The sequence below is a fragment of the Annulohypoxylon truncatum genome, assembly GCF_022578515.1.
Source record: "Annulohypoxylon truncatum strain CBS 140777 unplaced genomic scaffold F4807scaffold_2, whole genome shotgun sequence".
Taxonomy (NCBI): Eukaryota; Fungi; Ascomycota; class Sordariomycetes; order Xylariales; family Hypoxylaceae; genus Annulohypoxylon; species Annulohypoxylon truncatum.
In genome coordinates this window covers 745,324-772,132 of record NW_025953788.1, presented here as the reverse complement: position 1 = coordinate 772,132, position 26,809 = coordinate 745,324, and the positions used below count along the sequence as shown (strand labels likewise).

The 26,809-nt window shown below is 47.4% G+C and overlaps 9 protein-coding genes across 9 annotated transcripts; 5 read left to right on the top strand and 4 right to left on the bottom strand.

Moving 5' to 3' along the window:
• Window positions 1–548: 548 nt before the first annotated feature.
• On the bottom strand, window positions 549–1,719 carry F4807DRAFT_118061 (uncharacterized protein). Its single transcript, XM_047992856.1, has 3 exons — window positions 1,372–1,719; window positions 1,082–1,323; window positions 549–1,011 (listed from the first exon to the last, which is right to left on the bottom strand). Exons 1-3 carry the CDS (start codon window positions 1,607–1,609, stop codon window positions 613–615), a joined length of 879 nt encoding a protein of 292 aa, XP_047858724.1. The 5' UTR covers window positions 1,610–1,719; the 3' UTR covers window positions 549–612.
• A 631-nt stretch (window positions 1,720–2,350) lies between these two features.
• Window positions 2,351–3,987, top strand: F4807DRAFT_407074 (uncharacterized protein). The gene is made up of 4 exons (XM_047996341.1): window positions 2,351–2,775; window positions 2,821–3,141; window positions 3,198–3,348; window positions 3,420–3,987. The coding sequence occupies exons 1-4, from the start codon at window positions 2,458–2,460 to the stop codon at window positions 3,740–3,742; spliced, it is 1,113 nt and encodes a 370-aa protein (XP_047858723.1). The 5' UTR covers window positions 2,351–2,457; the 3' UTR covers window positions 3,743–3,987.
• F4807DRAFT_118050 (uncharacterized protein) lies at window positions 3,661–4,947 on the top strand. The gene is made up of 2 exons (XM_047992855.1): window positions 3,661–4,480; window positions 4,544–4,947. Exons 1-2 carry the CDS (start codon window positions 4,036–4,038, stop codon window positions 4,879–4,881), a joined length of 783 nt encoding a protein of 260 aa, XP_047858722.1. The 5' UTR covers window positions 3,661–4,035; the 3' UTR covers window positions 4,882–4,947.
• A 2,361-nt stretch (window positions 4,948–7,308) lies between these two features.
• F4807DRAFT_117936 (FAD/NAD(P)-binding domain-containing protein) lies at window positions 7,309–8,638 on the bottom strand. The gene is made up of 2 exons (XM_047992851.1): window positions 7,977–8,638; window positions 7,309–7,909 (listed from the first exon to the last, which is right to left on the bottom strand). The coding sequence occupies exons 1-2, from the start codon at window positions 8,366–8,368 to the stop codon at window positions 7,354–7,356; spliced, it is 948 nt and encodes a 315-aa protein (XP_047858721.1). The 5' UTR covers window positions 8,369–8,638; the 3' UTR covers window positions 7,309–7,353.
• Window positions 8,639–8,970: 332 nt separating this feature from the next.
• On the top strand, window positions 8,971–11,258 carry F4807DRAFT_117943 (major facilitator superfamily domain-containing protein). The gene is made up of 2 exons (XM_047992852.1): window positions 8,971–9,219; window positions 9,276–11,258. The coding sequence occupies exons 1-2, from the start codon at window positions 9,100–9,102 to the stop codon at window positions 10,842–10,844; spliced, it is 1,689 nt and encodes a 562-aa protein (XP_047858720.1). The 5' UTR covers window positions 8,971–9,099; the 3' UTR covers window positions 10,845–11,258.
• A 1,411-nt stretch (window positions 11,259–12,669) lies between these two features.
• On the top strand, window positions 12,670–14,360 carry F4807DRAFT_117965 (mannosyl transferase). The gene has a single exon (XM_047992853.1). The coding sequence runs from the start codon at window positions 12,992–12,994 to the stop codon at window positions 14,339–14,341; it is 1,350 nt and encodes a 449-aa protein (XP_047858719.1). The 5' UTR covers window positions 12,670–12,991; the 3' UTR covers window positions 14,342–14,360.
• A 212-nt stretch (window positions 14,361–14,572) lies between these two features.
• Window positions 14,573–15,803, top strand: F4807DRAFT_407063 (DUF846-domain-containing protein). Its single transcript, XM_047996340.1, has 3 exons — window positions 14,573–14,826; window positions 14,898–15,227; window positions 15,311–15,803. The coding sequence occupies exons 1-3, from the start codon at window positions 14,736–14,738 to the stop codon at window positions 15,472–15,474; spliced, it is 585 nt and encodes a 194-aa protein (XP_047858718.1). The 5' UTR covers window positions 14,573–14,735; the 3' UTR covers window positions 15,475–15,803.
• A 501-nt stretch (window positions 15,804–16,304) lies between these two features.
• On the bottom strand, window positions 16,305–18,005 carry F4807DRAFT_117884 (uncharacterized protein). The gene is made up of 2 exons (XM_047992850.1): window positions 17,291–18,005; window positions 16,305–17,226 (listed from the first exon to the last, which is right to left on the bottom strand). Exons 1-2 carry the CDS (start codon window positions 17,685–17,687, stop codon window positions 16,391–16,393), a joined length of 1,233 nt encoding a protein of 410 aa, XP_047858717.1. The 5' UTR covers window positions 17,688–18,005; the 3' UTR covers window positions 16,305–16,390.
• A 4,311-nt stretch (window positions 18,006–22,316) lies between these two features.
• On the bottom strand, window positions 22,317–26,714 carry F4807DRAFT_407060 (DUF726-domain-containing protein). The gene is made up of 2 exons (XM_047996339.1): window positions 24,008–26,714; window positions 22,317–23,957 (listed from the first exon to the last, which is right to left on the bottom strand). The coding sequence occupies exons 1-2, from the start codon at window positions 26,237–26,239 to the stop codon at window positions 22,626–22,628; spliced, it is 3,564 nt and encodes a 1,187-aa protein (XP_047858716.1). The 5' UTR covers window positions 26,240–26,714; the 3' UTR covers window positions 22,317–22,625.
• Between the last annotated feature and the right edge of the window lie 95 nt (window positions 26,715–26,809).

Sequence of the window (26,809 nt, the reverse complement as noted above, 5' to 3'; positions counted from 1 at the left end):
AGCCTATGTAAATATGGTACATCTTTCTCAAAAGAAAGATTAATTACTGTATCAAGTATCTTATACATGGCTCTAGATGAGTTTCACGATTATCATCTCCAATCGTTCCCCGAGACACCTTCATCCCATTCAGTTTGAATATAGATAGAAGGGACGAAGCGTTTACATGACCCTCTGCTATGTCCTATGCAAAGGACAACAACAATAGGCAACGAACTAAAAGAAGAGGTGACGGAGATCAATAATTCTGACTACCCGTATCACGTACTATTCTCCGTCAATGTCGTACCTATAGGCGATATATAGTATTACAATGTTTCTTGAAAGCCAAACCATGCAGCGTCATATTCATGTACCACCTCAAACCAGAATCTTAAAGTTAGGTAGGCATCAGTCATCAGTGCATCACGAATCAGTCTCCCGCACTGTAGCCCTCGTCCTTGATGATATCGTCAGCACCGTAGCCAGTCCGGAGGGTCTCTAGCAGTCCTTCACATTCTTGGCTGGTCAATTGGTTAAACCAAGTACAGCAAGTTTACTGCTTCTTCGAGTAGGCCTATACCTATAATATAGTACCCAATAATACTCGCAATAGTTGACCGCGACAACCATTTACCACTGAAGTTCCCGAGGCCCTTCTTGGGGCTCAGGGACCCAGTCATCGCTATACCCAAAATATTTGCGGATTTTGGGCAAGTAATCAGAATCGGAGGGACAAAACTTAAATCGTTCCAAGTTTGATAGCTCATTGTTCCCAGGCTCAAGGTAGCGGTAGCATGGGTCATGAGCATCAACAAACTTTTGAACTTGACTCCAGTCCCGACACTTGCGTGACTGGCCGTCGCCTGGTCGATAACCATGGGCTGAGTTGAGGGGAACGTAACGCAATGTATCGTCTGCATTACACATGGTTTCCAGACGCAGACTGTCCAGGCAATGGAGTATGTGTGGGTAGTTGATAGTCTGGGTTACGTTATTGCGGTATTGTTGGATGGATATGTAAATATTTCTCTATATCATGTCGTTTAGTTGGGAGACTAGCATTATCATAACAGGAATTTCGTTGGGTGGATCAACTTACAACACAGTGAAGTATGTGATGGCCATTCACGATGTAAATACTTTTTCCCTTGGAGTCCCAAGGAAACGGTTGAGATTCTGGAAGATCCATTTCTTGTGCCTCTTCCCTTGTAAGTGCAATGATACCGTTTTCCCAGGGAATGGTGACATCCCAAAGTTTATTGAGCTCCGCTTCACTTGCATTCTGGTCACTGTACTCTGTATTCCACCATAAATTGTTCGGCTGAGTAAAGCCTAGTTTCACTGCCAATTGAATTAGCTTTAGAAATTATCAAGAAAATTTACACTTACTATAAGGAGATAGCTCAATCTTTATTTTCGATGATGGAACATATATTCCTAGAAGAAAGCCAAGTAGAAGAGATGGTGCGATTATCAAAGGGAGGAAAAGGTTCCGCCAACTTTTGAGGCGAGTGAACGATGGGCGCGTGTCTGAATAGTCTCCACGACGCCGAGGCTTTGGACCACTTGATGTCTCATCTTCTGGTGAGAGAAGATGATATTCCTCGTATTTCCTCTCAGGTGCCATTTCAAATAAGGAGATGATCAAATCAAACACCGAACTTTTAATAAGTGAGCTACCTTGGTAGGTACTCTTGAAATTCGATATGAATGCTGAAGAGAAACTTATGGCTCAGCAATAGCCACCGGCATTCTTTTGGCAATACATACCTATGGGGTAGGAATTGACGTAAATGTCTGGGCTGTGATTGAGGGTTCCGGATGACGGGCGGGAAACCTGTGTTGGGATGGACCAGCGCACCTCGGCCCCCAATATCACGGGGAGAGTGACTGTAACGCAATTATATGCATTGCTATGCCACGAAATTAATTGTCAGTTTAATGACCAAGAAGCATATCTCCATTTTCACGTAGTGTAACACCGATCCTTCGCATCATGTTGCTAACGGCTAGATGAAATGCGGAGAATTAGCTACATTGGAGGATCAAGGCTCACGGAAGACAGTAAAAGACGCATGCCTTGCATGAATGTTAGCACCTTCTTGTCCTACCCCAACTCACTCAGCTGCTGTAGTCCTTGCATGAGATGATGTCTATCACTGCCTACCGTGGACTCAGGGTGGGTGTTATTGGCCAGGTCTCACATCAAAGGCCAACAGATACTAATTAAAGTACAGCAAATGCAGTTACCTCCACTAGAGCTATCGTAAGTACCTAGGTAAGCAGTAATCTAGGTAGGTATCTATGGAGTCTTAATTCGTATAACAAGCCTTCGACAAGTCCTATTTGAGACTTAAATGGGTATGATGTGTAATCAATACCATAATCTGCAGAGTGAACGACTCACTATCATACTTACCATCTTGACATTCAACACAATTACCAAGTCATACTTCCCAAGTTAACTCACTGAATATGGCGTCCACGCAGTGGGTTCAGCTCCCGTTCGCATTAGTCACACCTGGACAGGTCCTCTCGGCCGGCATTGTACTGCCGCTAGTGTGCATAGCACTTGTGAGCATACGCTTTCATATTCGCAGAATCCAGAAAACTCATTTGGGAATCGACGACTGGCTCATCACCCTCGGTGTGATCTTCATAACTGGCATGGGCGCATGCATGATCACTGGTGAGCGGCTTCATGTTTACGGCTATCCTACGCCTGTCCCTTCAGGCACGGTGGCTTCCGAGGCATATGGCCTATTTCTTGATGCCTATATACAACTGGCTAAGGTATGTTGATACAACTAATAGTTGGACGAGCCTAATCAGTTTTAGATACAATTCGCGATGCAGTTCCTAATGTGTTTTGCCTACGGATTCGTAAAGGCGAGCATTATCTTCTTTTGTCGACGAATATTCCTTGGCCATAAGAATACGGCATTTGACTGGGCGTCACTCGTTGGGCTGGGCCTAGTTACTTTATGGTCTGTTGGATTTCTCTTCGGACTCGTCTTTGGGTGCGGGAAACGGGTCTGGCTACATTGGGTCCCTTTACAGGAAATGGAAGAATCATGCGACGGTATCTCGCCAGAGGAAGCAATGGTTATATCGGACTTTATTCTGGACATCTTCTTACTGATCCTTCCAATACCTTCGGTAAGATCCCCCTGGGTTATTAAGACGACGCAATGTCTTATAACTGATATGCACAGATCTGGAGCCTTAGCATGTCTACAGGGCGAAAGTGGGCTGTGACGTCGATTTTTCTGGTTGGATTGACGTCTCTGGCAGCATCAGCCGCCAGAATGTCGATTTATTTAACAGTTCTCTACCAGGGGTATGGCGCGGGTTACGATATTAATAGTGAGGTTTCCTGTCAAACTTAGATTGTCAGACCTTGTCACCTTTTAGGCACATACTAACGAGCTATGTAGGAACCGCGTCGACAATGCTTTGGTGGACCATGCTCGAAGTTTCGCTGGCAGCCATTGCTGCTTGTCTTCCAACACTCAGCTTCTTGGCCAGAGACGCTGGTTTGCGAAAGATATTCCATAGTCTGAGCAGTATGACTAGCCTCCCTAGTTCATGGAGGCGTTGGTCCGGTTCAAAGTCCAACAAGCCTCTAGAAATCAGCCAAGACAGCTTGTACACCAGCTCCTACCCCATGGGTCACGTAACACAGATTGGTACACATGAGAAATCAGTGGGCAGTTATCAGAGCGAGCCTGTAAAACAGAGTATTGGCTCGCTCGTGTAAGGATGTACTAGGTACATTCGCATACCGATGCATACGCGGATCTGATGGTCAGATCATCCGTATTAGATGGAATACATATAACCTGGGAGATTAACAGAGCTTATCTCGCGATAGCCTCGTCTCAGATTGGGATGTTGCTTATTTTAGGTAAAGCTGCGTGATTAACACTTCTTGGTGCATATAAGTCGGGGCACCCAAGATGATCGTACCCTATGACGAATGAATATAAAAGCTTTATGTTTCTACAGGAATTCGCGTGAACTCGTCTTACTACATTCCTGCATTCCATTAAAATGTCTTCGACACCGCGGTTTGTCATCTCTCCTGTAGATTTTGACCGAGATTGGGACGAATTGTTCTTGGCGTATTGGGACTCGTGGAAAAAGCCACTGCAAGCTGTTGGGCAGCTGACATTTGCAGGGATCGGTACAGGTGGTTTGGAAGAGGAGGCATCTTTTGCCGCCACGAAGCAGGAATACCTAGCTGCGGCATTAGCCAATCCTGATCAAGACTGGATCAAGATCGAAGATATGGACCACCGCATCATTGGAGGCGCGGCCTGGACGCAGATCCGACAGGGATCCGACCAACGTGCAAAACATCCTATGGATGTTCTTGGGACGCGTTGGCTCCCTGGGCCAGGATTTGAGCCAGGCTCAGACCGTCACGAACTATCCCGGGAACTTTACCTGCAGATGTGGAGTTGGCGTCCAAGGATAATGAATAGACCACATGTGTGTAAGGCCACCAATAACACAGTTCTATTTTCATTCCCTACAATTACTAACGATCTAATGACAGATGGCCAAGCCTTGTGGGTGTTGCCCGAATACCGACATACTGGCGTAGCCGCACAATTTATGGACTTCTTCGTCAAGGTCGTCGATAAGCTTGGCCTAGAGGCTTACCTCGAGGCTTCATCCATGAGCACGTCACTCTACCTCAAGTATGGTTTTGTCATCATCAAGTATCCGACTCTGGTCTTTCATAGAGACAATCCAAGTCCAGATTGGACCAGGCTTGTCCACGATATCCAGAGTCACCCAATTAGTATAATGTGGAGACCTAAGGGTGGCAAGTATGAGGAAGGAAAGACGATTCTGCCATGGCTTGGCAAGCCACGACAGGCTAAGCTTTGATGTCATTGGTATCCTTAGATTACCTACCTATAGTTGGGTTTCAGCCATGTATTCATCCTTCCTTCAGCTTGACAACGAATGACGAATAGATTTCACCTTAAGTGATCATTGCTAAAGATTATTGTGCATGCTCAATAGGATGGTAATACAAGACAAGGCGCCGTACAACAAGAGAAATCTCGCAACATATCACTTACAATAGGTGATAGAAAAGCAAGGATGTTGCGCCGAAAGCGCGCGGTCGGTCGTGTGCCCGGGAAATGGATGTGACAGCCCCCGACAATGTCACGTACATAATACCGGAATTTCCCCACCGCCTATCGGTTCGCGGCAAGCTCTTACCCCACTATGCCGCCTGATCGTCGATAGGTTAGTTGAACCTCACGATACTACTACCCAAATCATTTTGACTTATCACTTTTACCTACATCCGCGGAGGTCAGCTATCTTGCATCGCGCAAGGAAACCAACTACAGAACATTTGTTGATCAGGTTGGTATGTACCTAGTTATAATCCTTATGTACACCTGTGCCCTAGCAATGCATCACGGTGTATGTGATGACAGCACACCGAGTTCTTAGCTCTCCACGCCATGAGTTCTCGACAGCGCACAGGTTCCATGCTTAGGTATGTTATGCATGTAACTCTGCAAGACATAGCGGGCGAGTGGCGCAAGTATGACTCTGGAGTTGGAGCCTCACGGCCCTTACCCGATGCAAGTTTCACTGAGAGGTTACATATACGGCTATAAAAAAATACCAGTGAAATTGCCTAAACTGGCGGGTGTCGGTCTTGGCTGGACGGGAGAGGCTAAGCTTACGGACATACGACTTGAGGTGTCTACGATGCCTCGATATATGCAGACTTTTCTTACATGTTATGAGGCGTTTGTCTGTGATATTGCTTGATTGGTAAATTTCTGCTTGAGATTTGCATGTGGCTCAACCAATATGTTTACCTATGCGAATGAAAAGAATAGCCGAGAACGAATAGTCGATTATTATCGTTAGGCATACGTAGTCGATCCGTCTTCGCATTCATCATTGCTCTCACCGAGGTGAGAATCAGTAGATAATTTTGCTTTTATAAAGTGTACATCTGTTACCTAAGAAACTTCAATATATAACTTGGTAATAGAAATTGGATACATGTCACAAGACCCATAGATATTACCTAGATCTAAACCCATTCTAAGCTCTTTCCTAAGTCAGATTCACTTTGGAAGAAAATTCCGGTAGTATATTCCTTTCATCGTAACGAATGATAATTCCCACCAAGATAATAGACTATTATAAAAAGTATGAAGGCCTTCTCGCGCCGAAAGAATGTAGTCCTTCCATAACTTCCCTAGTCATTGCCAATACCTAAACACATATAATGATTCCATTAGAGCTTTATGCTCCTTCCCTCAGTGTCCATATTTGCTGTTATATTTAGAGACAGCAGGCCTTAGGCTCAATGATATCATTTGCCTCACGAACGACGTTGATCTCCGTCTCAGACTCGGGAGTTGGCACTGCTAGCGCAGTTGCGACGAAAAGCGCGAGAATTGGGATGAAGCGCATCGTGACTAGAGAGTAGATTAGATGTAATTCTCAGTTATGGTATAAGCGAGTGAAGTACCTTCGATAGAATTTGAAAGTGCTAACTTCAAAAGGGAGCAGATTGGATAGAGAACTAATGTGGAAACTTAGAAGGTTGGTAGTAGAAGAGACGAAAGCCTTTCTTGGTCAGAGTCGGCCATATTAATATATCTAATTCCAATACGCAGGTGTCTAAATAAGGCAAAACGGGCTAATTGAAATCGGGCAATGTGTTGATAGAGAGGCGGCCAATGGGATAGAGCAACAGACGATCAAGCAAGTATAAACTAGAATGTTGCAATCGGGGTCATGTAGGTAGCCGCTGGTGCATACATAGTAACGTAACTAATGTAAGTATTTTAGTACCTACCTATCCTGCAGAGACCTCGCAATACACTTACCCGCTCGCTGCTACCCGTTGTACATAACCACCTTTTTCTTATCATTTATCAGCCAACAACTCCAAGCTTAGATAAACTTGAAAATACCTCAATGGTAAACTTTTTGATAGACTTTGCATGTAGTGCTCAGACAATTGGTTTTCATTTCACTCGGAAGCAGCAGTATATTAGGTTATGAATTTGAATAGTTGTCAAGGGCATTTCATCCCTGTCTTATCACTTGTGTTGTAATAAGATGGCTCCCTATTACGTTGCAGAATTAATACAACACTCTCATCAAAGCCCCCGCAATGAAAAAAAAGCAGAGTTAAGTAATTTAATAGGTAAGGTCGGTTCTTTAGGGTTCGTGCAAGAACCACCAAGCACCGTCAACCAGCTGATCTGTATGATTCTCTAACTAGAGATCTTGTAAATGATGGAAAAGCTGAAAATGATAGCCGATAGAAAGGACCAAGTAGAGCGTGACATTCTCCTTGCTCGCTCAGATCTAGAACATGGGTGGCTGACCATACTTCTCAGATTGTAACTGGGTGCTGGCCGCTACGGCTGCGTTGCAACCGCTTGAGATTGCTCCAGCAGTAACTTTATAGGGTGTGATGCAGTCGCCAGCGGCGAATACACCTCGAACACTTGACTGGTGGAATGGTGCATCTGCCTGGACATCACCCATTTGGGTGAGAGCAATTCCAAGTTGGTCAACAAAGGGGCCTTGAACACTGGTTTGGGGGTTATGGACTAGAAACCTTTCCACCTTACTAGATCCGTCGTCGAATTCCACAGTCACTGAATCCGCTTCAGTGTTGCTTAAGAGACATTTGATTCGGCGGGACTCGACCTGGAACTTGGAGTCCTTGGTCATTGTAACAAGCTGGTTGGTCAATTCATCGTTTCCATGGGTGTAGAGCGTGACGCTGTCGCTGAGTTGGGCAGCATTCTCGGCCATGTGCATAACGAGAGCAGGAACCAGGATAGGGGAGACAGCTAGAACACCCGAAGATGGTGAACCTCGATCTTCATAGCCATGACAGAACAAGCAATGGAATCTGTGGTGGTTTAACATTAGCAATCTATTCAGCAATCCAGTTCAAGTGTAAACAGCGATAGCCTCACATTTTTTGGGTCCATAGCTGTGCGTAACCCTCGATATCCGGGAAATGGTCAGATGAGCCAACAGCAAGCAGCACCTTTCTGAACCTCCATTCCTTGCCGTTGCCGTCCCAGACTTGGAAATGAGAGTCGCTCTTCTTCTCCACTTTCGTCACGGGGACATCGAGGAACTGTATGGTAGAATAATAGGACTCGATATCCCGTCTGGCTGAAGTACGAAATTCACTGGGATTCTTGTTCTCCCATGTTGGAACCATATGCATCTTGGTCGCTCTAGCGTTTCGGTAACTCTTTGAGTCAAATACGACGGCTGTGTGTAGTTGTCGTGCCAACGTGCCAGCAGCAGTCAGACCAGCAGGTCCTCCGCCAATAATTGCAACATCGATGAAATCCATGACAAAGATTAAAGTAAGAAACTAGGTTGTGGCTATGGGCAAAATTGTATGAGGACGCGGTTTTGGGCGTTTTGATTCTAGGGAACTGAAGAATAATCTGTTTTTCTAACTTTCTAACACCTAACAAAGAAATGCCGACAGTGACGAGATTAACAGAACTTGTACTACATAGGGCCCCGATGCTTCCGAAACGTCGCACAGCATCTTGGTTTTTAGAGGCCCTAGGTACCTTAGGTATGCTTTTCCAGCCAGCCTACCTTACGAACCCCACCAGGAGGCAAAGCTACCTAACCTACCTCTCTGAGCTCTCAGTTAGATATATTAAATGCTCGCTCCATGGGGAAATGATCCTAGCTCGTCACGTCGTACCAAAGTCATTACATGATTTTTATGCAGTTGGCCACCTACCCCCTCCACCTCTTCCAATCTTCTGTCTTGCAGTTACTCCAACTGCTCCAATAATAGCATGTTAGGTGCCAGAGCACTGGGTGTGGCACTGTTTAAATTACAATAGGGGCTATATCCTGGCCATTGGCTGTGTACCCCAAAAGAAATCATGTAGGCACCCACTACATGCAATAAAATATGACAGTCGTATGCTAGCCTTACTGCGAAGATCTTCCGCGTTCACTGCAGTGCGAATCTTGTTTCATCCATTATCCGTATGCGTGACGAAATCAGAGTTCCTGCCCTCAACTTCCCTAGACTCTAACAGAGTCCCTTGTTAAGCTATGGCATCGGATCAAACAGCGTTGCAACGGGGCAATGACGGCACTATGGATCAACCGAGCAGCATACGGTTGTCGTTAATTCTGATTGGGCTCTGTCTAGCTGTGTTCTTGACAGGAATGGTATGAATATGTACCTATTCTTATATAACTCATTCATAGTCTAATTGTCGCCATAGGACCAAACAATACTTGCTACAGCTACGCCAATCATTAGCAACGAATTCAAAGCTCTAGATGATATAGCATGGTGGTCCAACGCTTATCTCCTTACTCTGAGCAGCTTCCAACTGTTCTACGGGAAGCTCTACAGCCTTTTCTCTATCAAGCTTGTGTACCTTACCGCAATCGCGCTCTTCGAGGTTGGGTCGCTGATATGCACCACCGCCCCCAACTCGATAGCCCTAATTATCGGCAGGGCCATCGCTGGACTTGGGGCGGCTGGCGTTTTCTCAGGTGGAATATTGATCACCACCAAGCTGATTCCCTTATCACGACGTGCCGCATACCTAGGCATCATGTCGGGCGCCTTTGGCCTCGCAGCTATTGTAGGCCCCTTTCTGGGTGGCGCTCTAACGGATCGAACGACATGGAGGTGGTGCTTCGGTATCAACTTGCCCTTAGGCGCTGTTACAGTCGTACTCTGCGCCGTGCTAGTTCACTTACCAAAGGAACCGGAAATTCAATCTATCGGTCTGGTCAATAAATTCAAACAGCTTGATATCCCTGGGACAATTTGTTTGGTTGGATCCTTGATCTGCCTCTTGATGGCCCTGCAATGGGGAGGTTCCTCCTATCCGTGGAATAGCTCACGCGTCATCGCGCTGTTTGTCGTTTTTGGAATTCTCTTGATTGTCTTTATAGTCACACAGATGACAATGATAACGGGCAATTCGCGCACCATTCCGGCGAGCTTACTAAAAAATCGTGACATCTGGCTGGCTGCAAGCTATGCCATGTGTATGACCGGCGGTGTTTACGTTGCGATCCTCTACCTCCCAGTTTGGTTTCAAGCGATACGGGGCTCCTCAGCTCTCTCATCAGGAGCCATGCTTACGCCATTGATCGGTGGTTACGTTGTTTGTTCCATCATTTCTGGTGGTGTCACCAGTGCAATCGGCTATTATAACCCCGGAATGATCATAGGCACTGCGCTCTCGATCGCCGGAGCTACGTTGCTTACCACGATCCACATGGACTCTTCTATAGCCAAAATTGTTGGTTACCAACTGCTATATGGATTTGGCGTCGGGTTTGGTTTTGGCCAGCCGAGTTACGTTGTTCAGACGATACTGCCCCCTTCCGACGTACCGATTGGCGTAACTTTCATCACCCTAATGCAGAACCTCAGCGCGTCTATCTTCGTGGCTGTAGGGCAGAGCATACTACAAGGAGAGCTACGTTCACGTCTCCAGTCAATCTTACCCGACGTGAATATCCAATCACTTCTGAATTCAGGAGCTAGCGACTTTGCGTCCTCTCTACCTCCTGAAAGCCGACAGCAGGCTCTATCGGTGTACAGCGTATGTCTTGTCTCGACCCTTTACATATCCTTGGCGTTGAGCTGTACATCGGTTGTAGGCGCTATAGGAATTAGATGGTATTCAATGAAGAAGACGCATGGCCAGACGATAGATGATACGTCGGACCAGCCAGGTGGAATACGGGACGGCGCAACAGCAGGGAATAACGGCGAACATGTCGAAATCTCACCAACGGATGGAGAGAGTTTCGCCGAAATCAAGTAAGGGCCTCTTGATGGGGTTACGTGTTGAATCTTCTGTTGGAATATTAGGTGGCTGGGAGCCCACGGACGAACGACGGCGCTGTATCTCAGGGGTATAATAGTATGCAATATCTATGGACGAAGACATCATCAAAATTATCCGGAGTTGGTGTTTTATTGAAAGATATCAAGGTAATTTAACCAGTACGATAAAGCGCAAGAATCTAGAACATAAAGTTAAACGAACATCAATAAGGAATGCTAATATGTCTTTCACTAGGCAGGTACCTAGCAATTTGCGTTAGAAGGTAGAATATACCTACCTAAGCACACACAGAGGCTCCGCTCTGGTAGATCGTAGCATTATTGGTACAATTTATATATTCTAGATCTTGGACGCCAGGTTAGGTGAACTATACCTAGGTACCTAGCTATACTCTCCAATCCTTGGCTAACGAATATTGCCAGGCAAAGGGACATACAGGATTTTAAAGGGGTACTCTAGACTTCTTGAACACACGTTGCTATGTGTATCTATACTTACCTAATACCAAAAATAGCTCTTGGGTGTAAATAATTCATCATCATCATCAGTCAACCCCTATTTCATTCAAGGCCTCGGGAATTGCTATTTACCTCAGTGATCTTCCAGTTTCTCTCATAAGGTAAACAGCCCCTGGGGCATCAATACCCTGGTAAGAATCAACACAACCAGGAATACAGAAAGAACGGCGGCGGTCATCACAGCTACTAAAAATCTCTGGCTAAACTCTACAAGTCACCGAAGTATCAAACTCTATAGCTGTATTGATGTCAAAATCAATGAAAGAAAGCACAAAAGCCGCATAGATCAAAACTTCGAAATATTGCAGGCGTGAGCTAACCTGCTAGTATTTCTACTCATAGTACCAAGTGAACGTTTGCTTATGTAGTTTACGGTGGGCGTCAGATGGGCACGGCAGCGCTGAGACGCGTTAGGACAAATTGGCCAAAATGGTAACCTAACGACGCGCGACTTGCTCATCTGAAATATTTCGAAAGCGCAGAATAAATTTCTGGAACTTGACAACATCAGTAATTTAGCTTGTTTCGTTATGAGCAAAAAGAAATATGGGCTCTGATGCTGGGCAGGATCCGCGCGTAGGTATGTTTAATTACCTGCGTAGCGTAGTTCAACAAAGTATCTAAAATAGGTTTCAGTTGATAGGATAAAAGGCAGAGTTGTACAGTGAGTTTCGAAAACGGAAATCCTAAAGAAGGTATCTACCTGATCTCTTAGAAATATGTTTCGTATCGCAGTAATCCTGACAACTCCGAGATAAGCCACAGCATCTCCAGTATACCGATAATTTCAGTACCTGGAGATGACCCTTCGCAAGACAAGCGATCCAAGTCTTTATAATACGTGTATATACGCGTGTGGAATAAGTCGTTGAATAGCCTCTAAATATATTTGCGGGGGACGGAGAGCGTATGGATCGATATACCTTATCACCAGGAACCGCGCCGATAAGCCGACGCGACATGAGTGGACGAACTCGACCTCACCCATATCGCGAGGCGGGGAAGATTGCATCACATATATCTCTGCCCAGAACTATCTCTGGGCTAATGAAGATATTTACTTACCTAACCTCTATACGTGATCGACGTGATAGGATCCGGTCTCCCTTTATCTCCTGAGTCGCTAGCCTTATCTCCTCTGCCGCCGCTAGTGATGCGGCCGAGAACGGTCGTTCGAGCAAGGGAGTCTCTTTAGATATTCCGTCTCAAATCCGAGATATCTCCCATCCTAGACCATATCGTCCAATGCTCTCAATTGGATAGTCATCTTTTATCTCCAAGTTCGCGGCGAAGCCTCAGCTATTTCCCCGCAGGGATGCGAGGACCATACCTCGATCGAGCGATTGATTGGCCATAGGATGCTGGAAACGGTAATAATTATGAGGACTCTGCATTTCATAAAATGCTTAGTATGATCTGTCTGGCCAGTTTCAAGTCATCCGCATCATTGTGGCATGTATAGGTGGCCGAGAACGGTACCAGCCGATCCTTTATATCGTATATCTAAATGGTTATCCTTTCAAATCTGATATCCCCCATCAAGATCTCAAGTAGGAAATAGGAAAACAAGACGCACCTTAGCATTATAGCGAAGAAGCTATCACAATGTTCGAGTGGGCAGGAGACCAAATCTCCAAGCGCGCCAGTGAAGCGTACGAAGGACTCCAGAGATCGAGTCATAATTGCGCTTCTGTGATCAAGATGTACGGAAGCAAGTTCTCCTCTCAAGGCTATGCAAAGGAGTCTGCGTATTCCGCCGCCCTCGCTCTTTTGTTACTCTCCACAATAGTAGCATATTTCATTCGGCGGCGGAACCTCAGCAAAAATGCTGCACGTCCATCTACGCCTACTACACCAGCACTCGAGAAAGCAACATCGGGTGCCAAATACCAGGGCCGTGAATGGGGAAAATGGATTCCATCGGACTTCCGCACGCCCAAACCGGAGCCGTATCCGGATTGGTCGATCGAGCATACGAAACCGCTTCCGTACAGGCCCTTCCGATACGGTCCTAAATATAACGTGACCATGGGTCTGCGGACGATGAAGCACCAGGATTGGATCGAGCTGGATAACCACTACCCGCGGTATCACGCGGACAAGGCGCGGCGAATAAAGGAACGCGGCCAGAAATGCTGCCGAACCCATCCTGAAGCGTACCCAGCTGCCATCGAACTCCTCGAGGAATTGGTTGACTACTTACCGGCACGGTATCCAACGCTGTACAAGCGCACAGCCCTCGGCATTGACAACCTCTGGTCAGGAGAGAGCTTCGATATCACGCAGAGGCCTCTCCCCGAAGACCCGATGCAAATCTGCGCACGGCTGGTACAAGATGACCTGGCCATCATGATCGAGAGGCCGGACGGCCAGTACTACCTCCTCGCGGGGGCTGTCCTACTCGCCGGTTTCTGGCGACTGGAGGACAAATACGGAATGGTCATGTCGGAGATCCACACGTCAGGCGACGTCCCGCAATTCAAGGAGAAGTTGGAGAAGGGCATGATGAACTTCTTCCGGCGCCTGAAGCCGGAGGAGATGGTGGCGCGCAACAACTACTTTATGCAGGTCGACGACGACTTAGCCTGGTCGTGGAGCATCGGGTCCGAGGACTCGAAGGATGTGAGTTGGAGCACGGCGGAGAAGAACAGGGCTATCGAGCACCATTATTTCCGCTCAGAGAGGCAGAGTCTGAGGCGGCTGCCGAAGAGTGGGGGTATCGTTTTCACGATCCGCACGTATTTCCTCCCGATTACGGAGATAGTGAAGGAAGACTATGTGCCGGGGAGGTTGGCGAGTGCGGTGAGGAGCTGGGGAGATGATGTGAGTCGATATAAGGGGAAGGAAAGGTATGGAGAGGTATTGTTAGAGTATTTGGACAAGAAACATCAGGAGCAGCTTGATAGGGGATTGGACCTTAGTCGCGAGGACGAAGTGAGGGCATATCCATTCTAGCGATGTTCACCCCCTCGTACCTACAGCAAGTGTATTTATCAAAAATGTGTTTCTGAATGTGACAATATGATAATTGAAATAAAAGATGAGATGAATGAAAATGGATGAATATAAGTTGAATAGAAAACATTGCATAACATGACAATGTAAAAACGTGAAACCCCGTTTGTGTAATATTCATATAAGCAGTGTGCCACTTAATGCATCAATAAGATATATGCGCTACTCGACTCGACAAATGACAGCATGTCGCAATGTCGGAACAACGCAAGCCGTCACCGCGTCAAACAGCTTTATGCTTCCATTAACCATCGTCCATCCCGCTACCGCAGCTTCAACAGCTTCGCCTCACCCATGACATAGCACCGAGAAACACCTGCTCACACCGCACCGAATGGAATCAGCGCAGAATACGCCGGGCTCTTTGAGCTGGCGCCTCAGCTCGCACCCGATTACCCTGCTGACCTTCCTCGCATTCCGCATCTGTAAGTCCCAAGCCATTTACATTCATCCACGACACACTTCGACCTTGGATCAACTAACAGACAACCCCCAGCATCCCTCCTAGTCTACCTCTTCGGCGTGATCTTCACCGACAACATGGTCCTCATCTTCATCATCACCATCCTGCTGCTCGCCGCCGACTTCTACTACCTCAAGAACATCGCCGGCCGGCGGCTGGTCGGCCTGCGCTGGTGGAACGAGGTCGACCCCTCGTCGGGCGACAGCCGCTGGGTCTTCGAGAGCAGCGACCCGGCCACGCGCCAGATCAACCCGACCGACAGCCGCTTCTTCTGGCTCGCCATCTACGCCCAGCCCGTGCTGTGGGTCGCGCTCGCCATCCTGGCCCTCGTCCGGCTTAAGTTCATGTGGTTGCCTCTCGTCGGTACGTTTCTCTCAGTTCGGAAGATTTAAAAAAATAGAAACTGTTGGAAGAGGAAGAGAAAAAGCTGACTACTAGCAAAACAGCCATCGCGCTCACCCTAACCATAACCAACAGCCTCGCCTTCTCGCGCTGCGACAAGTTCAGCCAGGCCTCCAACCTCGCCGGCAGCGCCCTCTACTCCGGGAACATCGCCGGCAACCTCGCCAGCAACATGGTCGGCCGCATCTTCACCTTCGGGCGCTCGTAGTGGGGGAAGAAGCGACGGGATGCCAGCAGCAGCAGCAGCAACATCGAACTCGACGGGGTCGAACGTCCGGTTAAGATTGTGACTATTGTCAAAACAAGGAAAAGGGGGTTTAACACAGAGTGACGACGAGGTATCTTTGGGGCTAAGTTAAGGTGCATCGGAGTAACCCTTTAGTAGCCCCTAAGGCCGCGATGTATTTTGTATTCACTATAGCAGTGCCGGTACCAGAGCCCGCTGTAATACTATGATATGTATGGCTTAACGAATACCGCGGCCTAACTGTGTTGAAGATTGATAAAATATGGACATATCAAACATTTGAACTACGAGCAACTTGAGTCCGGCCTTATATGGCGATAGTTAAGCTGAATCTGCCTCGGTAAGTAGGTATTCAAAATGTAAGGGACTTGTTCCCCTATATCACGAGATTCAAGCGCGACACAAGCTAGAACACCACGTAAATCCCCAAAGCCGTTCCATATTACCTACAACTAACCTATAGACGTAGTAGTAAAATCCGTAGATTCATTGATAGAGTCCAATTAGGACGTAAATCTCCCTCCTTCATCAACCTTTCTCAGCCCCAACGCGTACTTGCTCGGTACCATATTCCGGTTTTGGCTCTATCCAATCCAGTTTTAACGACCTCCAGTGTACCTAGTCTTAAGCCACCCGCCGTCCCTCTCTTAGACGAATCGAACCAAGATGGATAACGAATGTGCAATACCAAGTCATATATACGCATAAGGGGAGTAGTCGTCTCTCCTAGCTTCCAGACGCTCGCTCACCTCCACACCATTCACGTCTCTCACCACATACACATAGATTATCACGATAAAATGGTGAACCCTTGAAACGCCGAGACCCGTTGGGCACCCGCTTGAAAACAATAAAAAACATCACGCCCATATCGCGACTAGTGAGTATCCCTCCTCGAGTTCCTTCCTGCGTCCTCAATTGCCTCATCCAGATGCCGCTCCTCCTCTTCCAACCTCCTGATCTCTTCCTCCGTCATACCTTCCTCGATCAAATGCGCGTACCGGCTTTGATATGCTGGCGGCGTATTCGCCCGCGTCGTGCTAGCTTGTCCGATAGATGCGAGATCCGTTGTACTATTCGTCGCGAATGCAGCCCCCGGGGCCGGCGGTGCCTTGCTACCCTCGTATGACGCGTACGCATCCGGATCGTGCAACCTTCCTCCGTCATTGGGATATGACGACTGCGGGGAACCGGTACCCTCTTTCTCGAGCACCATAGCCCTCGTGCCCGAATTCGTGGCAAAATCTGATCCGCCGTGGGCTTGATCGCGATTGCTGCGGCGGCGGAAGAAAAAGAACCAGACGATGAAGGCGACGATTAGAATAAATGCGACGGCACACCCGACCGCGATGCCGGCTATGGCGCCAGGACTTAGTCCACCGCTGCCGCTTGATGCTACGGCTGACGCCGACGATGTCTCCGCCGCAGTAGAGCCAGTAGTCGAAGATATGCTAGTGGGATTGGTCGCATCTTGCTGGACATCCTCTACGTACGCCGGGTTTGATTCCTTGCCTGTGCTTGTGATAGCGTCAGCCGCGGCCTGATAGCTGTCGCTGAGAGCCACCGCTATGAGTTGGCTATAGCTCTTGCCCGAGGAGGTAGAATTATCCCACTCGAACTCATAATATAAGGGCAAACCAGCGTTACTGCCGTACATCTTGCTCAATCCGGTGGCCGTGTCTGGGACTATAAGAGTTACGCTCCCATTAGACACTATTCCAACTTGTTAGCATCGCGGATCCCAGTAGCCAGCGGGTTGATAGTTGGATCAGCATACCCGGAAAGGAAAATGGCGGTAAATTATTGTCGACCTGCCGTCCTAATATTGCTTCATCCGTATGAAGCCCGGCGCTTGTAGTTGAGCCGTTTGAAATATCTCCCATCGCAACCGTGCCATTATCGCTATAACGCTTCAAATTGACTGCTGTAACGGTTACATCCGTAATGCCTGGGCCATAAGTGTAGGCTAGATTTTGAACCCCCTTGCCTTCCACGTAAACAGGAGGAGTCGGAAGGGCTTCCAATTCAATAACCGCGTTCGATGCCGTCGAACTTGTCGACGTCGTCCCGACATCATCCCTCATCGCTTTGGCACCACCCGCGTCACCTCCCTCCGCTGCCGCCAATCCTGATAGACAGGCTAGGATCCCGAATCTCGATACATCGAGCCGCATCGTTGTGAGAGTCTCCGATTATCGTCGTCGGCAAAACTCCCAGAAACCAAAATGTGTCCAATCTTTAGCACATGTCCAATCCCGGACTGATATCCCAACCTGGCAGCACCCGTATGTCGTATATAGGATTGTGCGTCGCACCAAAATGATGCAAGCCCGGAACTCGGTCGAAAGCAACCAAGCAAAGCGTGAAAAATAATAAAGAAGCAATGAAGAAAATGAGGAGAATAATGCGGGCGTGAGAGGAAAGAAGGAAAATAGCGAGATACAGGGGTTGTCGTTAGCCCGGCCTGTCAGCTCTCAGCTCGCGCCCGATAGGGATAGGGATTTGGATGAGAAGTGCGGGTCTCAGTTTATTGTCACAAATGCGCGCCAACCAGGCCGACGTGCAGTAAGCCACGGAGTCAGGCTGCGCCTCTAAACCAACTAGCGGAGAAGAAGGATGGCACCATCCAGCATGTCAACCTATAGAGATCAACGCCAACCCATAGAAGTAACCGTGCCTCTACGCTTTTACGCTTTCATACAGTACAGTGACCCCGATGTCTCATGGGGGCCAAGTCGACCATTCTGCCCCAACCCTTTACCTCATACAGGCGGTTCGTTACCGCTAGGAACAATGCCAATGCTGTAAATCCTAACTCGACAATGCCCAGATGCTAAATGCTACTGAATTCGCTCGAACTCGCTTAAATCGCGGCTGAGTCTTGGCCTTACACGGTGAATCGTCGAGGACGATTATAGGCTTGGGTTTACGACGATGATATAAGGTGCCATGACGCGTGGGCCATCTCGGCCAAATTCTTCGACAGTGGATAAGAAATGCACACCAATATAGAGCTAACCTTGAGGGTATTGTGTGAAAAGGGTTGTACTGAAGAAACGTTTTCGTTAAGTCGGCATGAAGATCGCTAGTTGCAGGCAAAGGTGTTGCACTGGTCTGCACTGGTTCAATACCACCTCGCCCGTAGGGCTGTCTACTGTACATTCGACAGCCCTGCCGAACGTTGATGGTTCGCGGCGAAGAAGGTAGCTAACATGTAAACGGAACTTTTGACCATCGAGATGGGATCCGTACCCCGAACGATAGTGACGGTGGTAATTGGCTTAAGCCTGGCTGATTCCGTCGCTCGTCTGACATTAAGATATGTGAAGGTGAAGGGTTCTAGATCCTTTCCGACCAGGGTTGATTATACTAGCAACCATAGGTCCTAGATAGCTTCAAACGCTTGATGGAAGCTAACCAGTGACGTCGTCTCGCGTAGACGACTGTTTCGATTTTCATAAGAGATACTCGTGTTGTCTCAGAGCATGCTGCCACTCGGGGGGCCATCAAAATCATTCATTTCTTTCCCGCTTAGAGAAATGCGATATTCGGCCTCAATTTTAATAAAAGTGTGAATAATTGAAGCCCAGACGGGAAGCCATCCCGTGCTGTATGTCAGACGAAATATGGGGCTGAGCCAAATAAAAGAATGAAAAGATGAGAAAAGGTTGGGCTGCGGCTGATCAGACAATTTCTAGTTTAGTGCCTTAGCCTGCTTAGCGTCTTAACAAGGGGCAGCAACTAACCGTACCGAGAGTTCGAAGTAACCACCCCAAGCCCGTCTTTGCCTTCCTTTTACCACAATATATTACTTAAGCAATTCATTGGCATAAAAATAGAAACGCCATGTGCATGTGCATACATATTATTATGTATCCGCTATGTAGGCTGCCCTTCTTTCAGCCAATTATAACTCTGCACCGGAGATATAATTGGATATATTATTAAGTGCCACACATCCTTCTTTTCATTCCTCTGATCGCTCAGTCAGTCTCACAACCAAAGAAGCGGTATGCTGTATGCGGGCCGCGTGGCATTTAATCGAGCCTTCGACTAATTTATTATATTTAAACAAGTTGGTAACTTACCATCAGATATCACAATATTGCAACCCATTTTACTTTCCACGTGCTACCCTTCAAACCTCCAACATGGCGACCCCAAGCGACCCCAAGATCATGTACATATTTCTCCGTCGTAGCGTTATACGACACCCGCATACGGCACTGGCCGGCGACCCCACTGACCCCGGTGACCTCTATGTTTGTATGTGTAAGAACGTTACCTCGGCCCTTATCTACCGAACCCCAAAAAGGTATGTCCTGAGGTACGAGGCAGCCTTACGGAAAAGCCGTCTGGAGGTAAAGCCGATTAGAACGTAAGTTCGGTATGGATAACTTTTTGGTTCTGACCGCAAATCCTTACCTATGCATTGCGATCCCTGTTTGAGGCTATTTCGCATTTGATGACATGATAAGGCCGGATTATTATATTATACGAAAAGTTTCATGTAAATATTCATCCTCGCCATCTTTAAAACGTGAATGCGCCTGTGAAACATCTCTTCTTCAGCTAACAATGTAGGGATGATTAATCCAAGTTAGGTACGTGCCTCCATGCTTGATAATTGGTCGCATCGCCTGCATGACTACAAGATCCAAGATCTTTAATACCTAACCAAGTTAACTGTTACGAGCATATGTGCGATGGAATATAATACCATTCTTGTTCTTATGGATATCCATGATGATACATCCACTTGTTTGAAAGCTTCGCCACCAGGAATAGCCAACTTCTAGGAGGCTGAATCCAATCCCTCCGTAGAAGGAAGGGAGCTTCTGATCATGAACACACTTCATCCTCCTCTACCTATTTGCCTAAACCCATTCCATCGTGCTATGGCCATGAGTTTGGGCCATGAGTGAACTCAATACAATGTCCTCACATACCTAGGTAATGTATGAACATGAAACAGCTAATAGTAATAGCTTGGAACAACTTCACCCGTCAACGAAATCCAATTTAAACGATGCTGACATCATAATAACTTCCGTGTCTATGTTGACGCTACCGACGCTGATATTGCTGCGATTTCAAAGCTGTGCCCGTTTACTAATTATCTAAAAATAAACGAAAGGTTACTAGCAGATACCATCATCGTTCTCACAAGTTATCACTTTACTTTCTTTACTACAAGAAAAATACACAGACGAAACTGACCTCATTCAATCCACTGTGGGGAGCAGATCTTGATCTCGGGACCGGCAGACAGGAACGATAGGTGTATCAATGCCGTAGTCGAGAGATTAGAAAAGTTATAAATAGAAGCCAATACGTATATAAGCCAGTTAGAATCTTAACCAGGCTTCCTTTCAATAAGAACCACTCTTTAAAGTACCTATGGAATTTGAATATGTCGAGTCGTTAGTTCCACGCCAGATCCTGCTCGGCACATGGTGGCTCAGCTTTGACGACCATATCCTAAGCTAGTTCCATGGGGTGATATTTGTCAAAGACCTCGGTCTCTATGCTTACAACTCGAATAAGGGATATCCGGATACTGAAATACTGTTCTTTGAAGTTGTGGGCATTTGGCAGCGAGAATTCGCATGAAGTCATTCATACTACGTACAACGTACACGGAAGGCAGCCACGGTCTCGAAGTCTTCAAAAAATCCGAACAGATCTACAGAGCTACGAGTTCACATAATGGACAAAGTCCATATTTCGTTGCTGCCCCTCTACCAGCTTCTGAAGGAAGTAGGCGAGTGGCTTTGTTCATTAGTGCCTTTTTTTATTTATGAGACGAGACTATATGGGTATGGATTAATAGTACGTACTTTGACAGGTAGAGACTTTCTTTTAATTATAGGAGTGGGTAGTGTGGAGGGTTTGTTTAAATACGATGAGATGATACGAATTCATATGTAAAGCTAATAAGATTATGAGCCTTGTGGGAAGAGTGGAATACCAAATGATAAAAAAGGGGAGGCGAGGAGATTATCATAGGTTTTCTTTTATGGGGGGATGACATTTTTAAAAGTTCAGTTTCGAATTTTCAGTCTGGGTGAATTAAATCAAATTCATGAGCTTCATATGTCTGACTCAACCGAGCAATCGAAAAAAGCTTCTCTTAGTTAACAGGGAGGATGTCTAGATATCTTAGAGCTTCGTGCTATTATATATAGATAGGTACGCTTCAGGTCATGTAGAGAACCGTTTAACCGCTACCTATCTGAGGTCGTCGATTCTGAACTAGCACTACTTGAAATACACTCATCAAGCCACATCCACGTAAGAGCAAATACCTAATGATACGAATTGTTATATATCTATGCTGATATAAAGGCTAACTTCACGTTGTAACTAAGCGGTAATGTAAAATAATAAGCATATAGGTACTTGATAGAGGATATAGATTCTATGATACTTATACAATAAGAAGCCATCATGCACATACCTATCCATCGCCTTTCTTCGTCATTCGTATCACTTTCCCCTTTTTGAATTGCGAATGAGCTTCCCATGCGGTCATGTAATATCCAGCCTCTTGGCCTGGGAAGTGAGTAGAAGCATGGAACGATTTAACCCAACACAATCAAGACTTCCAATTACCTATCTACAGATACATATCAGTCATACTATCAAAGCACCATGGCTTAAAGACCAGATAAGCACTTTGGCTGTAAAGGGGAAGTTCGCTAATCACGGCAAAACAGGTCGAATAACCCCCAAAACAACCATTAAAAAGCCCACCTAAGCACCAAATAATCACAGCCAAGTCAACTGAAGCCAAAGCAAACTTGAACTCAAGACATTGGATACCATTCAAGTATTTGATCTCTCTTTACCTAAGCCGGGCAGAAGGACCTCGTAATTAGTACCCGATGTAGTAATAATACTGTAATACACTGTACGCCTATGTGATAAAGTGCATACAGTGTATCACAGTATTATTACTACATGGGGCACTAATTCCGAGGCCCTTCTGGCCGGGGTACCTCAGGAGGCTAAGTAATTACAAAAATGCCTTATCATACAGCACATCTACGGCTAACCATATTATGCCTCCTCACTCTCGACAGTATACCTTTATTCTACCAAGAAATTACCTACGCAAAAGTCATAGTCATCTCCTTCTCCTTGCCAAACTCCTCATCATCGTCGTCCGCCCACGGGTCCTTCAACGCTATATTCGGAGTCGTCTGCGCCGACTTGATCTCCGGCCTCGCGAACGCCGACGGCGATGGTGACGGCGGGAAGTCCTTTGCCGGGGGCGGGGGCGGTACATCGAGATGCGATTCCGTGAACGAGGTGTCGAACGTCATCTGGATCTCGTTGTCTTCCAATGGCGGGTGCATATCGAACCCGAGGCCTTTTGTCGGCGTGCGTTCCTGCGAGACCCTGTACTCGAAGGAGGAGCTCCTGCCCCCGTACCCGTATATATCTCCCGTGCTTTTCGTCTTGTGGAAGGCGTCTCTCGGACTGGCGGATGACGAGATCGGCGGCGGCGGCGGCGAGACGTCAAGTTTCATCGGGGGTAATGTAGATTTCAATTCCTTGACCTCGAGCTCTTCTTCCTTCGCGAGCTCCGCTCGTATGGCGTCAACGTCGAATAAGACGCCGTGGTTATTGCCCTCCTTATCCTCTGTTTTGGACGGTGTTTCTCCATCCTTCTTGTTATCTTCGTAAACCTCCCATTCCTGTCGCGAGCCCTTCTTCTTGCGCCCGAAGATGCCCCACCCACCCTTTTTCGTTGACTCTTCCTTTTCCAATTCTTTGCGAGCTTCTTCGATCTCGCTGATGAGCTCACGTTGTCGTTCTCGGTACCGGTCAGGATCTGGGTCCTCGATCTCGCCGAACTCATCGCTTTCGACAAGCCAACCGCATTCTCTGAGAAGAATAGGCATCGCCGTACGATACTCCATGTGGCCTACAACGAAATCCGTGCAGTCGAAGTTTTCTAAACCAGGTATATCATCCACAGTTGCCAGACCCGCGACGCGGCGAATCCCGCCGTTGGTCAGGCGGAACAGGTAGCCTAGAATCCAATCCGTCCTGTTGTATCCGTTTATGAACCTACCAGCCACGACGGTACGAACCCTGAGAAATTCCTCCCTCTTGACGACGATGGGCGACCCAAAAATGTAGACATTTTGAACTAATCCATAAGCACCTTTTCGAGCCAATTCTAGGAGGCAGGAAAAGATAACGCGAGACCCAAGCGAGTAACCGACTAAGGTTATAGGCCGAGTACCCAAATTCCTGTCGATTAGCGAGTCGGCTAGAATGAGACCGGCAGCCCATGCACGGTCTTGGGATACGGCCCAGGGGTTGTCGATCAGGTATGCTAATTTGGATAAGACAACAGGTAACTGAAGGGCTGCCATCAGACTAATCAAGATGGTACTGCCTAAAACTTGTTGTAATCCTTGGGTGAGAGCCTATACAAATTAGTTGATGCGTCTGAGAAATATTAGGAAATGTGTCTTACTTCGGTCGCCAGAATATTGATAGTGTCACCCATGCTGGTCAACATCTCCGGCTCCCATAAAATTGAGTAGATATCACCCATCACCGGATCGATAGTACTATAAGGCAATCGTACGTCATCGTTTTTACTCGTCATCCATCCGGAGATGGTTACGATCAGATTGACACGTTTGTTGTTGTGTAGGGGGCGATATTCAAATGTTTTCACGGCACCGGTTCGTCGACCCGCAGCTTTACCACCCATGAAACTGCCAGAAGCGGCGGCGCCAGAAGTGATGATAGCTGCTCCTCCGGCCCCTGCTAGAAAGGAGCTCGTACCGCCAACTCCGATAGTTGTAAAACCGGCAGCAAGGCCGGCGCCGATAAGCGGTGCTAGAAGTCCGGCAGATAAACCGATGACCAAACCACCTCCGACGGTAGCCAAGCCCATCATGACGTATCGCCTCTTTTGGGCGAGTTTTCTCCTATTCTCGAGATGTTCTTCCTCGTTCCAGTTCTCTTTCTCTGCCTGTTGTTGCATTTCCAAAGCATCGGTGACGCGCTTCTCAAACCTGCAGATGTCTATCCAAGGAACACCCATGTCGTTTCCCACTCTCTCTAATAACACACGAGAGCGAGCATCGTAAATGGAATCGGCAATCAGCACTAGGAAAAGATCGCACAGGACAGTCCATCGTAAATCAATGTCAATCTTGTCACTACTCGGTAATTGTGAGGGCATCCTCACTTCTGGCATCTCCTCGCCCTCGTGGCTCTCGTAAGGTGGTGGAGGCTCCGCAGATTTTTCTCCCCCGGGAGACGCAGGAGACGTCGAAATAGACGACCGCGGGCTCTTTAAGGAGAATGTTGGCGTCGAAGACGGCGTTGATTGCTCCGCCATCGGGTTTTTAACCCTAGAATTCTGCATAAGGGCTGGCGTTAGATCTTTGGGTATAACGCCGTGATCGGCTAACTGCTCGATCATAACCTGTTCCGCGGGACTTATTTCCATATGGGCGTAGAGTCGAATCATGATCTTCTGAGACCACATCTTCAACGCTTCGGCTGCCGTCTGAATATCCTTCTTTAGTCTTTTGGAAGAAGTCGTCATGCTCTCTGCTTCTTTGATCATCTCGTAAAGCTCTAAACGGGTGACTCCAACATATGCTATCCTCTGCCCTTCCGTCAATAAGTCTTTCGTGGCCTGTAGCTGAGAGACGGCATCTCTCTGATCTTCGTCCATTTCCGTCATGCTCGTGCTATTGGGGTCTTTGAACAGATACCGTGTATTGTCATCCATACTTGTTTGCGACTCTGCGTCCTCGTCATCTAAAACCCTCGTATACCCCCTCCCGGCGCCACCGAGACTACCGTAACCATAATTATCGTCCTCGTCGGGGTTATGCTCTTTAGCTATTAGCTTATTATCGTCATCATATATATCGTACGGCGCATAGGCTGGCATAGCCTGCCACTCGTCATCCTCATTATCCTTCTTCTCTTCATGATGCCCCGTTAACTGCTGATGGGAAAACTCCGATACATCATGATTCGTGCTCGCCAGGCTGACATCCCGACTGTGGCCAACATCCGAAGCCTTTTTGGCTTCGTCAGCATGTTTGCTAGCTTCAACCTGCTTTATCGACGGCCCCGAAATCGCCTGTACATCTTTACTCAAGGTATTCTTGCGCTTGGATGTAGGTTGTGGTAGATCGGTGTTCTCGTAGGAGTCAGATCCTTCTTTTTCGCCCTCTTTTGGTGGTGATGCTGTCTCTTTCGTCTCCACAGCGTCCTTCACGTCTATCGTCTCTTTTTTGAACTCGGACTGGGTAGACAGGGGAGTCTTTGCTTCGTCGGCATCTTGGGCAATTTGTGGCTTGGGTCGAGTATTGGGCTCTGACTGTGGTTCTGGCTCCGGCTCTGGTTCTGGCTGTGGCGTAGAGGGCGCATCTTGAAAGTCTTCGTCGTCGCTGTTGGCGGCGGAAGTTCCGTCCGATTTCGCGGGTGGTTTTAACTTGGTATCTGCCCCCTCTTTCTCTGACCTCGTTACTGATTCTGATTTTGGCACATTATTTGAACTTTTCGAGGACTGTTCTGTCTCCTTAGTTGGAGTACTAGAATCTTTGGCGGTCCCGTTCGTCGCATTAATTGATGTGGTTTTACCATGATCTTGTTCCCCCTCTTTGGGGCTTACGTATTTCCTGATGGGCAGACCGAAATCATCCAGTTCCTGGACTCCTCCTACCGGCGCCATTGGTCCGTCGTTTTGTGCATGTAGTCAATCGGCGCTACTGTATCCTATGTCTGTATGATCTTGGCTGTTTGCGTGCCGTCGCTAGGGTACTTGGTCGAAGCTCTGTTAGTTCACCGACGTGATATGGTTGCAACGAATTTCACCATTCCCCACGGCAAATAGGCGGAGAGCACCCCCAAGCGATAAGTGATCGTCAGAACACGCAAATCCGTGGACCCTTGAAACTGATTCAACCCCTTGCAAGTTAAAGCAGGAGAGTAATGTTCGCAATGTTTCTAGACCAGACGCTGGTTTGAGGAGAAGGACAGGGTTTGCGCAAGGTACTACGGAAAACCATCTTAAGAAAGACTTGGGGAATTTGAATGATCGTGAGTTGAGTTCGTGGAAGTTTAGTTTTAGTTGGTACCTGGCCGTGGTAAGACCGCTATCTTAGCTGCCCAGCAAAAAGAATGAAAGCCACAATTCCAGGGGCTGATGTACCTACGTAGCCTGCGTACGTACCGAGCTAGCGACCCGGCTTGGTGTCACATGAGGCTGAGTACGGCTTGGTTCGGTCCTACTGACAGCTAA

Excerpts from the sequence above, each read along its gene's own strand:
- F4807DRAFT_407060 (XM_047996339.1), bottom strand. The coding sequence starts at position 26,239 with ATGGCGCCGGTAGGAGGAGTCCAGGAACTGGATGATTTCGGTCTGCCC. Across the intron at positions 23,958-24,007 it reads TCAATATTCTGGCGACCGAA|GCTCTCACCCAAGGATTACA; the intron begins GTAAGACACATT and ends TAATTTGTATAG.
- F4807DRAFT_118050 (XM_047992855.1), top strand. The coding sequence starts at position 4,036 with ATGTCTTCGACACCGCGGTTTGTCATCTCTCCTGTAGATTTTGACCGA. Across the intron at positions 4,481-4,543 it reads AATGAATAGACCACATGTGT|ATGGCCAAGCCTTGTGGGTG; the intron begins GTAAGGCCACCA and ends ATCTAATGACAG.
- F4807DRAFT_118061 (XM_047992856.1), bottom strand. The coding sequence starts at position 1,609 with ATGGCACCTGAGAGGAAATACGAGGAATATCATCTTCTCTCACCAGAA. Across the intron at positions 1,324-1,371 it reads GATTGAGCTATCTCCTTATA|TGAAACTAGGCTTTACTCAG; the intron begins GTAAGTGTAAAT and ends TTCAATTGGCAG. Across the intron at positions 1,012-1,081 it reads ATCACATACTTCACTGTGTT|AGAAATATTTACATATCCAT; the intron begins GTAAGTTGATCC and ends GACATGATATAG.
- F4807DRAFT_117965 (XM_047992853.1), top strand. The coding sequence starts at position 12,992 with ATGTTCGAGTGGGCAGGAGACCAAATCTCCAAGCGCGCCAGTGAAGCG.
- F4807DRAFT_407074 (XM_047996341.1), top strand. The coding sequence starts at position 2,458 with ATGGCGTCCACGCAGTGGGTTCAGCTCCCGTTCGCATTAGTCACACCT. Across the intron at positions 2,776-2,820 it reads CCTATATACAACTGGCTAAG|ATACAATTCGCGATGCAGTT; the intron begins GTATGTTGATAC and ends AATCAGTTTTAG. Across the intron at positions 3,142-3,197 it reads TGATCCTTCCAATACCTTCG|ATCTGGAGCCTTAGCATGTC; the intron begins GTAAGATCCCCC and ends TGATATGCACAG.
- F4807DRAFT_117943 (XM_047992852.1), top strand. The coding sequence starts at position 9,100 with ATGGCATCGGATCAAACAGCGTTGCAACGGGGCAATGACGGCACTATG. Across the intron at positions 9,220-9,275 it reads CTGTGTTCTTGACAGGAATG|GACCAAACAATACTTGCTAC; the intron begins GTATGAATATGT and ends TTGTCGCCATAG.
- F4807DRAFT_117884 (XM_047992850.1), bottom strand. The coding sequence starts at position 17,687 with ATGCGGCTCGATGTATCGAGATTCGGGATCCTAGCCTGTCTATCAGGA. Across the intron at positions 17,227-17,290 it reads ACCGCCATTTTCCTTTCCGG|TGTCTAATGGGAGCGTAACT; the intron begins GTATGCTGATCC and ends AAGTTGGAATAG.
- F4807DRAFT_117936 (XM_047992851.1), bottom strand. The coding sequence starts at position 8,368 with ATGGATTTCATCGATGTTGCAATTATTGGCGGAGGACCTGCTGGTCTG. Across the intron at positions 7,910-7,976 it reads CAGCTATGGACCCAAAAAAT|ATTCCATTGCTTGTTCTGTC; the intron begins GTGAGGCTATCG and ends AAACCACCACAG.
- F4807DRAFT_407063 (XM_047996340.1), top strand. The coding sequence starts at position 14,736 with ATGGAATCAGCGCAGAATACGCCGGGCTCTTTGAGCTGGCGCCTCAGC. Across the intron at positions 14,827-14,897 it reads CTTCCTCGCATTCCGCATCT|CATCCCTCCTAGTCTACCTC; the intron begins GTAAGTCCCAAG and ends GACAACCCCCAG. Across the intron at positions 15,228-15,310 it reads CATGTGGTTGCCTCTCGTCG|CCATCGCGCTCACCCTAACC; the intron begins GTACGTTTCTCT and ends CTAGCAAAACAG.